Source organism: Hevea brasiliensis, chromosome 1, assembly GCF_030052815.1.
Source record: "Hevea brasiliensis isolate MT/VB/25A 57/8 chromosome 1, ASM3005281v1, whole genome shotgun sequence".
Lineage (NCBI taxonomy): Eukaryota > Viridiplantae > Streptophyta > Magnoliopsida > Malpighiales > Euphorbiaceae > Hevea > Hevea brasiliensis.
Window position 1 is genome coordinate 109,553,493 of NC_079493.1, and position 11,277 is coordinate 109,564,769.

The 11,277-nt window shown below is 32.4% G+C and overlaps 1 protein-coding gene across 1 annotated transcript; it reads left to right on the forward strand.

The window, feature by feature from the left end:
- Window positions 1-5,152: 5,152 nt before the first annotated feature.
- On the forward strand, window positions 5,153-10,741 carry LOC110649180 (V-type proton ATPase 16 kDa proteolipid subunit). The gene is made up of 3 exons (XM_021803640.2): window positions 5,153-5,359; window positions 5,924-6,209; window positions 10,274-10,741. Exons 1-3 carry the CDS (start codon window positions 5,281-5,283, stop codon window positions 10,404-10,406), a joined length of 498 nt encoding a protein of 165 aa, XP_021659332.1. The 5' UTR covers window positions 5,153-5,280; the 3' UTR covers window positions 10,407-10,741.
- Window positions 10,742-11,277: the final 536 nt, after the last annotated feature.

Genomic DNA, 11,277 nt, shown 5'->3' on the forward strand with positions numbered 1-11,277 from the left:
TCTCATTTAACTTAAGAGCAGTAGCTATAAGCCATGACTTACCATATATGCAACTCTTCCAAGCTCTCATGTTAGGAATTGATGTTTGGTAATTTTGGATTGGCCAAGAAAGATGATAGAGGGGTAGGAGAGAGAGGTAGAGGATAAAGAGGAAAAGAGATAAATTTTTATTGTGATAAAGCCATGGCTCTTGTGTATATGCTACAATCTTCTTCTTTTTCTAGGCATAATTTCAAGCATTTCACCATTGGCTCTTAAAATTACAAAAGCTCACCTTTTACTAAGAAGCATTCAATCAAGAGATATCAAAGATTACTAAGAAGCATTATTTTTTTGGGCTAAAGGGAATTAGGTGTTTGGATTTTTTTAGGTGTTAAAGCATTATGGTTATAATTTTTTTTCATGTTTTTTTGAGTCTTGATGAACTGATTTATGGAATTGTAATATAAGCTAATTTCCTGTTAATAAATTTCAAATTATAATCTTTTTTAAACTACTAATAAATTTCAAGTTGAGATTTTTGAGTGTTTTATGAACTAATTTGTGGATTGTGATTTTATTTCATTGCTGATTTTGGTTTATCAGATGGAGAGAGGAGAGAGATAATGCACAGAGAGAGAGAGAGAGAGAGAGAGAGAGAGAGAGAGAGAGAGAGAGGACAGAGAAAGGAAAGAGATGACAGAGAGTGAGAGAGAGACTGTTCATGGCAAAAAAGAGAAAATTTTTTATTGTTAAAATGCCAACATGGCACGTTCATATAAGTCTGTGGCTGAAGATTCCATTGAAAATGCCTTAGGGATTTTGGTTTGGGTTATGTTAAATTGAAGATGGAGGATTTAGTTGAGGAATATTAATGAAACAACCCTCAAAATGAGAGACGATGAGTAAAATTTAGCCAATATTTTATCGTAAAGTTAGTTAAACAAGATTGAGAGCTTTATATAATATTAATTTTTTAAAGATAAAAGGGTAATATAATATAAATTAATTAAGTTTTCAAGAATTTAAACGTGTCATGTATTATATGTGTTTTATTAACCAATTGAATTAAATAAGTCATAAACAAATTACAAGTCATCACTTAATAAATAAATTAACCTGTTTAAACAAATTGACCCGTTTAAATCTATTTATATTCAACTCAAATTTATTTAATTTCATATTTAAACATGTTGATATCAAAAATTACCAACCCTATTGTTACCTATTGAAGTTCTCTTGCCGTTTACAGGCTTTTGATGGAAAACATCATCAATATTAAAAGAAGAGTAAATTATTATTTAGTTCCTAAATTTTGTCATTATTAATATTTTAGTTTTTGTATTTTGAAAATTAAATTATTTAGTCACTCAGTCTTGTTTCTATCACAAACTTAGGTTCTTCCATCCATTTTTTCATTAATATTTGAAGATAAATTACTATTAATCTTTAGATATTATAATTATTTACAATTTCATCCCTTAATTTTGCAATTAGTTACAATTTCATCCATTAGATTTATCTCTTCCCTCTCTTTGTGTCCCTCTTCCTCTCCCTAAAGGAAGAGACGAAGAGATAAAACTAAGGGATGAACTTGTAAATAATTACAAAATTAAGGGATGAAACTATAAATAATTATAATATCTAGAGATCAAATAGAAATTTATCTTAAAATACTAATGGCAAAATGAACGGAAGGACTTAAGTGCGTGATGGAAGTAAAATTGAGGAATTAAATATTTTAATTTTCAAAATATAAGAACTCAAATGTTGATAATGACAAAACTAACGGATTAAATGGTAAATTTTCTTAAAAAAGGAAAAAAAAGCTTGAATATGTAATTTTATCCCTAAACTTTATCTAAAAAATCGCAAGGCGCCTTAAACTTTCAAATGTCTCATGACATACCTCAATTTTTATAAAATGAAATTAAGATATCTTTCGGATCCCAAAATTGAGAGTGTGAATTCCAATCACGCTAAAATGGAAAAGTTAATGATAAAAAATAAAATATAATAAAAAAATAATTGGGTTATAAAATTACCCTAAACACTACAAGTTTTCCCAAAATCCCTAAATTCCCAAATACAAACTCATGGCCTTTCATTTCAATTTCAAACAAAATCTTGGAGAAATTAATACTATTGATACTCATTTTGATTCATTTGCTACGTAAAGGGAAGGATTTTTTGTGAGCATTAAAGACCTAACTCTTGGTAGATTGAATTATTGGGGTAAGTTTATTAGTTTTATTGAATTCATTTAATGTTATTGGCTTTTACTAGAGGTGTGCAATTAGTTGATTCGATTTCGAACTAAACCAAACTAAAAAAACCAAAAAATCAAAGTGCCAAAAAATAGAAATTGAACTGATTCAAAATTATAGAAGAACCAAATCAAAATGAACAGAAAATTTTTGGCTCAGTTTGGTTTGTCAGTTTGAACAAAACTGCCCAGCGCGCAAGCAAACAGAAATATCAACAAATCATCATTTATCAAACCATAAACAAATGAATCCAAGCATTTTCAAAAAAAAAAAAAAAAAAAAATCCAAGCAAAATCTAAAAAATCAGCAGCAAATTTCTACAAAACAAATCCTTGAACTCAAACCCCTAAAGAGTAAAGAAAAACAAATCCCCTAAAGAGTAAAGAAAAACAAATCCCTACATTACCAAATACCTAACAAAATTTAACAAATGTCAACAACAAATATCCCTAGAGAAGACCAAATCGATGGTGATTTGTTTAGGTTGGTGTCAATGGACAACTTCCACAAATAAACATGGTGATTTGTTTCATGGTGACCTACAAACTTAGGCGCCCCTGGACAACTTCTTCATGCACCTAGAGCTTTGATGCAGGAGTAGCATGAAAATGATCAATAAGTTGTAGACGTAGATGATCGTGGAGAAGGGACAATAGAGAAGTACAAGGGCAAGGGCAGCAGAAAGAAATGAAAAAAAAAAAAAAAGGATGAAGAATAAGAAGAAAGGAGGGTAGAGGAAGGGAGCAGGCTAGGCGACATGACGTGCTGGCACAACAGAAAGCAATTAAAGAAGAAGGAGGAGTTGGAAGGGAAAGGAAGGTAGCAGGCTTTGGGTAGCATTAGCATGGGGCATTGGCACTTCGGCAAGGGCAGTAGAAAAGGGCCTTAAATACCTAGAGTTATTCTTATATGGGTAAAATGGTGTAGCATTTGTAAGGGAGAAACTTTAGTTTGGTTAATTCGTTTTTCTTATTGAATTAATTGAACTGAACAGAAAAATTGAATAACTTTAAAAATGGAAATCAAAACTGAATGAATAAATTAAATAATCAAAAAACTAAATTAAATCGGTTTGATTCAGTTTTAACCGTTCTATGCTTCCCTCTAGCTTTTATTGTATTATATTACATAGTGAAATCTTCACCTAAACCCAAATAGGCGAACAAGCTGAGCAAGGCACGATGAAGGAGAACTCAGTCACACTGTTGTCTTTCGACTGGTGCTTTAATGAAGATAGCAAATGTGGGTCTCGTGACTGATAGAAAACCAATGATGAAGGAGCTATGGACTAAACATGTTGGTGCTACGTGGAGCGCACTATGGGTATAGGATTTGTGCTTGGTTGATGATGTGAGAGTGATTTACGATTTAAGAATGTAGGTGTGTGACTTGAGTATCGTGAATCAAACAAGGAAAGGAGGCTACGTATGAAGATGGGTCAGTTGTGGGGCAAGGAAAACAAATAAAAAAATGGGCTTGAGTGTGAGAAGTAAATTACCGTGTCATTTTGGAGAGTGTTGAGGGAAACTTTTAAAAGCAGATCATAATTTTTTTTTTTTTAATTTCATGTCATCATGTTGTGAGCCTGTCACTCTCATGTGTTCGTTTATAATGTGAGAGTGATTTCTAATTTAGGAATGTGGGTGTGTGAGTTGACCGTCGTGAATCAAACTAGGAAAGGAGGTTATGTATGAAGATAGGTCCGTCATACGGCAAGGCAAGCAGATAAAGAAACGGATTTGAGTGTGAGAGGTACATTACTGTATCGTTTTGGAGAGCGTTGAGGGAAACTTTTAAAAGCAGATCATAAATTTTCTTTTCTTTTTTTTTTTAATTCCACGTCATCGTGTTATGAACTATCGCTCTCATGTGCGTGTTTATACACGTGGTCTACCGACTAAAATCTAAAAAATGTCTTAATTACACTTTACAGTAATTGAAGCATCATAGGATGTTTGAAAAAGTTCAAGGTGCCATGAGAAATTTGACTAATTTTTATTAGTCATCTCTCAACTTTTGGAATTGTTACACTTTGTCCTCCATCTTTAGTTTGTTAATATAAAATCCATCAACTTTAAAATTTGTTACACTATAATCCCTCAACTTTAAAAGTTATTAAATTGTCACCCTTCATTTTTAGTTTGTTATAATAAAATCCATCAACTTCGGATTTTGTTACACTTTAATCTCTCATGCTAGAAACCCCTCATATCTGTCATCAATCTTATACACAGTGCCACATTGTAAAATAAAAAAGAAAAAAAAAATACCACATATGAAATTTATATCACTCTTTTTCTTTTCTCTCTCTCTCTCTAATCCTCCTCATACTCTCTCTTATCACTCTCCCTCTCTATCTTTTATCTCGATGGAAAACAAAAAGTAAATTACTATCTATTCCCTCCCTTTTAAAACCGAAAACAAAAAATTTCGAGAATAATTTTTTAGGGTTCATTTTCTAGTCAAATTTTTTTATTTGTTTCTTAGTCCTCCAACATGCTTTCTTGTTGCTTTTCGAATTTGTTATGAACAATTCTCAATTTAAAAAGTTGAAGGGCTGAAGTGTAATAAATTTTAAAATTGAGAGATTTTAGTGTAACAAATTTTGAAGTTGAGAGATTTTACGATAACAAATTAAAAATGGAGGATGAAAGTATAATCATTTTAAAAGTACAGACTTCACAAATTCTAGAGTCGCGAGATTTTATGATAATAAACTAAAAATAGAGATATGTAACAAATTCAAAAGTTGAGGGACGACTAATAAAAATTAGCATGAGAAATTGAAGAGTGAAATGATATGTTTGAGAAAAAAAAAAAAAGGAAAGAAATAAAGTTTCGGCAGCCACTAAGCCCAAGCCCATTTCTGAAAAGCCGAATCCGAACCTAAAAATAACCCAACCATTGTCTTCTACAATTTCCTTTCACGACCAAAAGAAAATAACCCGAGAGATATCAAGGAGACATCGAAACTACAGACCCTCTCTGCGATCTCTGATTTAAACGACATTGTTCTTATATCCGTTAAACAACCATGTCTTCTGGTTTCAGTGGCGATGAAACTGCACCTTTCTTTGGCTTCCTTGGCGCCGCTGCCGCTCTCGTCTTCTCCTGTAACCATAATTCTATAATTTGCCTTTGCTTATTCTCTCTCTCTCTCTCTCTCTCTTTGTTTTTGAATTATATATATAATTTTAGATCTTACTGTGTGATTCTTTTTATTTTAACTTCTACGTGTTTGGTTTCCGATAATCTGATGGAAAATGAAGTTATTTAGGTTTCTGATTGTTCGATCGATCTGATGCAATCATATGCTTACGTAATCTCATCTTATTTATGATTCGTTGTTTCTTAATCTTAATTCCAAGTTTTGTCTTCGATTGGGAGTGTTATTGATGTTGCTGTAGATCTTTGATTATATTGCTTATTGGTATTGTCAGAGTTCATTGTTGTTGCCTATTGTATAAGCTCGCTTAGTTTGGGATCCATTGCTTGTTTCTCAATTACTTATGGAAGACAAGGGACACAGATCATTGAGATTCAAATTGAACACTGTTTTATTTGCAAAGATTAATTTGCGAAACATTGTATTCAAGTGCTTTAAAATAGCAAAATAAAAAGAAGTTTCACTCTCTTTGATATGAATATTAAAGTTTTAAGTTTAATTTGGTGTTTAGGTATGGGAGCGGCATATGGAACAGCTAAGAGTGGTGTTGGTGTGGCATCGATGGGAGTGATGAGGCCTGAACTTGTGATGAAGTCAATTGTGCCAGTTGTTATGGCTGGTGTGTTGGGTATATATGGGTTGATTATTGCAGTTATTATCAGTACTGGAATTAACCCTAAGGCCAAGTCGTATTACCTGTTTGATGGGTATGCACATCTTTCATCTGGTCTTGCTTGTGGCCTTGCTGGGCTTTCTGCTGGAATGGCCATTGGAATTGTTGGTGATGCTGGTGTCAGGTATATCTTCTGTCTTTTTTATATACAGATATGTGGGGAATAATTCTGCCGTTAACTGATTGATTTCTGTCATGAATTTGTATTGTTAATTTGCCTCAACCAACACTGATTTTTTCTTTCATTATTTGAAAAGCTATTTTGTGGCTTGTTCCAAACTTTGCACTTGTTAATCTAATGTGTTATACCAGATAAATGAAAATTCTAACTACTCCTGGTATACTGTAGAATAGTGCTCTTTGCATTCACATATGTGTAGTACCCTCCATAAATCAGGGGAGGTGGATTCCACATTTATGTGGGTGAAGTAGTATTACTTTGGGTGTATTCAATAATTTCCCAGAATACATGAACATGATGGTTCAACTATGCCTGCTCTCTAGTGTAAAAGCGTATAATAGAAATATGCTTCTCAACTATAATTGAATGATTGGTAGCGGTGTAGTAGCATTTGGATTTCGACACACATCAAGATGGGGTTTTACCATTGATTCCAGCTATCTGATGTGTGATTATCATAGGTTATATAAGACAATTTGTTAAGAGTATTTGCCTTGGCCTTTGGAATGTTATCTTGATGTCCTTAAAAAACAAAGTAAAGCCAAAAACAGGGTTTGTTATCTGTGGCCAATTGGTCTTGGCTTAGGTACTATTTTTTCTTTCTTTTTTTTTTTTTTCAAGTGAAACAAAAATCAGTTCAACTTCCAAACTAGTGTCACCCTTTTTCATCCACCATAGCATACCCAATAACCAGTTTGTTTTATTACCAAATAAAAAATAAAAAAAAAAAACCTGCCTTGAATATGAAATGAGATGGTTACATTCTATGTAGCTGTAATTGACCAGTGTTGTCAAAAGCGCTAGGCACTCTTAAGGTGAGAAGGTCCTCCATTGCCCGAGGCGCTTGCCCGAGCGAAGTGAGGCACTAATTTATTATAAAATAATAAATAATTAAATATACAATGTAAAAAAGTCTAACATATTACAAAATCAATAAATTGTCAAATTTCTTATTTGTATTTCATAATATATTACATGTTTTATGCTTTAAGATCAAAAGCATTCCTCTAATAACACAAATTGTTAAAGCAAAAACCATAAACCACGTAATATAATTTAAAATTCTAGATGCATTCTTCAATTTCATTCATTATTTCATGCAAATTCAAAATCCTAATTCTCTGGTTATCATGTATCCAAAGGTGAAAACAAATCAGGTTAGCTTTTCTCTTTCTCAACTTTTCTTTCTTTTTTTTTTATTTTTAATTTCTTTGCTTTTTCTCGCCTTAGGGTGCCTGGGGACGCCGTACATATAAGAAACAATATTGTATACCATATAAACATGTAGACTAAGTTGTTTTAATAGACATTTTTTTGTATGCATCATCAAATTTCCTTTATTTATTTTGATCGTGTTAACATTTACTTGCAATTCCATTCCACATCTATGTTAGGGTTAATATGTAGTGATGTAGAGCCGCAAACAACAATTGAAGGGACAAAGAAATGAACTCTCAAATTTTATTAATTTTCAATTGCCAATATCAATAATAATAAGCTTTGCTAAAGTACCTAGATGACATATTTATTACTAGTACTAGAATTAAGAATCCCAAAATGAGAAAATAGTGAATCAACACTAATTAGAAATACTAACCAGGTCAAACTTCCTAAATAAAATATTGCATAAATATTTCCCTAAAATAGGTAGACCTAAAGCCTATGGTAGAAGGCTTTACATTATTCCCCCTTGGTTGAAAGAACTCGACTCCGGAGAGTTGAACTGCAAATAAAAACATAAGAGAGGAGGAGTTTGAATGCTTGAAATTCCTTTTCAGTAAACTAGATAGTATCGGAATATTCGACCATGCCGCTTTACTAGAAATTTGCAAAAACCATATTGAGGGGAATTAGCAAACTCATCATCTAGCACAGTTTCAATGACTTCTTTTTGATGAGGAAGAGATGACAACTTTGACACATGTTGACCTGCAGAAACACTAAAAGACAACATATGAGGTTCAAAAGTGCCTTTCTAAGGTCATAAATCTCCATATTGAAAACATTACTAATATGCGTATGATTAGGTAAGTAAAGTAAATATGCACTAGATCAAGGTTTTTGCAAAATGGAGAATGGGTCAATGGTGTGAGCCTATAATTTCTTAAGGAAATTTTTTCGGATATCATTTAGAATGAACACGAACCATGACATAATTAATCACGCATAGAAGTAGCAAGTTGGTAATTTTCATTACTTAAAGCAAATTTTTTACTAATCTGGACCTGCAAATTATGAATATGTTGGGCAAAAGATTCAATAGGATATGAAATGCAAGTATGTGGAGAAAAAGGAACAATGTCAACTAGGTGTGAGGAGAATAGCTATGAACTATCTTAAAGGGGCTTGTACCTGTTGAACAATTGACAAAATTATATAGGCAAACTTAGCAACTGAAAGAATCAAATCCTAATTACCTTGTTTCTCCCCTACAAAGGCACCGAAGAAAATCATCCAAACTATGATTTACAACTTCAATTTGACTATCTATTTGAGGGTGACAAATTGAAGAAAACTTTAAGGTGGTTCTAAACAATTTTCGAAGTGCCTTCCAAAATTAACTAACAAACTTAACATCCCTATTAGTCACAAAAGAAGAAGGTAAACCATGCAATTTGACACATTCATTGTAAAACAATGCAGCTACATGTGAAGCATCATTGGTCTTATTATATGGAATAAAATGGGCCATCTTAAAAAATCTATCTACTATTATTAAAATAGAATCATGTCCTTCAGCTGTTTTAGGTAGCCCGAAAACAAAATCCATACTCCTATCATTTCAAGGGGTACGTGGAATAGGAAGAGAAGTATACGCAAATGATGCATGACCTTCTAGAGGTTTTAAGTCTACCTATTTTAGGAAGAATTTTACTAAGTATTGTTTAATTTTGGAAGTTTGAGTTGGTTTAGTATTCCTAATTAGTGATGGTTAATATTTTCTTATTTTAGGATTTCTAATCCTAGTACTAGTAGGACTATTTATTATGCTATAAATACCTATATCATCTAGGTATTTTAGTAGAGCTTATTATTATTGATATTGATAATTGCAAATTAATAGAACTTGAGAGTTTATTTCTTTGTCCCTTTTATTGTTCTTTGTGGTTCTATATCAATTTGGTGATCACCATAAAGAACAATCTAAGGGACAAAGAAGTAAACTCTCAAGTTGTATTAATTTTTTTGACAAAAAAAAGGTTCTATTAATTTGCAATTATCAATATCATCAATAAATAATAAGCTCTACTAAAATACCTAGATGATATAGGTATTTATAGTATAATAAATAGTCCCACTAGTACTACGATTAGAAATCCTAAAATAAGAAAATACTAAACCAACACTAAGAATACTAAATGGAGTCAAACTTCTTAAATAAAATACTTCCTAAATTTATTCCATACCTAAAATCCCTTGTAGAATGTCCTGCAACATGTAGTTAGCTTGCTTCAAAAAGTTCAATTGTGTTTTAAACGAGCTTTTATACGTAGAAATTATCCACTATTATCTATATAGATGGATGGTTTCATCCTTTCGATTGTTGTAGCAACTTTTTTCTGGATGTGCAAGTTGTTGTAGATTATGTTGATTCTCTTATAGTTTCTCCGCATACATGGCTAGGTACACTGTTCATATGGTTTAACTTAGGTTCCCTTATAATAATTTGAAAAAAAGGAAAAAAAAAGGCTGAAAACAAAGAAACAAGGACTATTATTTACTGGAGCAGTATCATAATGTTTAATTTAGGAGTAATTATTAATTTAACCTAAAATAGATATTGCAGTTGTGCCAAGCATGTAGCAAGGAATAGTATATGATTGTGTGAATTGTTTAGATTTGTAATGTTCATTTGTATTGAAAAATTTTAATTTCTAATGTAATATAATTTTTGAAGAGTTTGAAAATGCCTTTTGTGGAACATTTGATCATGGTTCAGGGCATTGCCTAAGCCAAACTTCTATATTTTGTGCTTCATACTGATTTTTTTTCCCCCTACTTGGCAGAGCTAATGCCCAACAACCAAAGCTTTTTGTTGGAATGATTCTCATCCTCATTTTTGCTGAAGCATTGGCATTATATGGACTCATCGTTGGCATTATCTTATCCTCTCGAGCTGGTCAGTCTAGGGCAGATTAAGCAGGGATATTAGTACCTAGTGTTATTCTTTTATGGCTTAGTGGTGTGACTGCAGCAGAAAAGATTTAATGATTGTTCACTGATTATTGATAGTGAGGAACCACTTGCAATGTTCTGAAATTACGGAAGTGTCTGTGTTGCCAGGCACTTAGTGGTTTCTTTGTGCTGTTTGCAGAAGTAGGATTGAGTCTCTCTTCAGAATAAAAGCTGGTGAAGCTGTAGTATGTTCGCTTTTTATATTTTTTTAATGTATCAATGTATTCTGTGGAACCATAAACTGTTATTGAAAACTTTAATTTCAGGTCTAATCTATGTATGGCACTGTTATTTATTAAGCTTTGACGTTCATGTATCATATTTTTGGTTTGAGGTACATTGAGAATGGCATATTTATATCTTTCGTGCGTTGGAAAAACGCCACCTCCTGCAGTACTCCATTTTCAGTAGTTGCAATCCACAGGCCTTGAGGTTTGCACATTGTAGCCCAACAGGCCATTGTACTATGCATCAGCCATTCTCCTCGGCTACCATGTGAACAAAGTTGTCCAGACGAGAAACTCAAAAATATCCCATTATATTCGAGCTATAAATGATGCTAGATACTATGATTATCAAAATGTCCAAAATCAGAAACCAGGAGATAGCAAAAGCAAAAAATTTTAAGGCAAATGGGAATGCTGACTCCCCCTGTAAAAGTGCTCCATTGTAATAACCCGTACAGTTGGTGTATATATAATATATCCTCATATGGGTACCATTCCTCTCAGACTTTTTGCTTGGCCCAGAATACGCTCTTGATTTGTGAAAAATGATCTACTTACCTTAATAAGGTCTTGGTTTTTTGATAAATGAATTGAGGTTAAAACCTTAG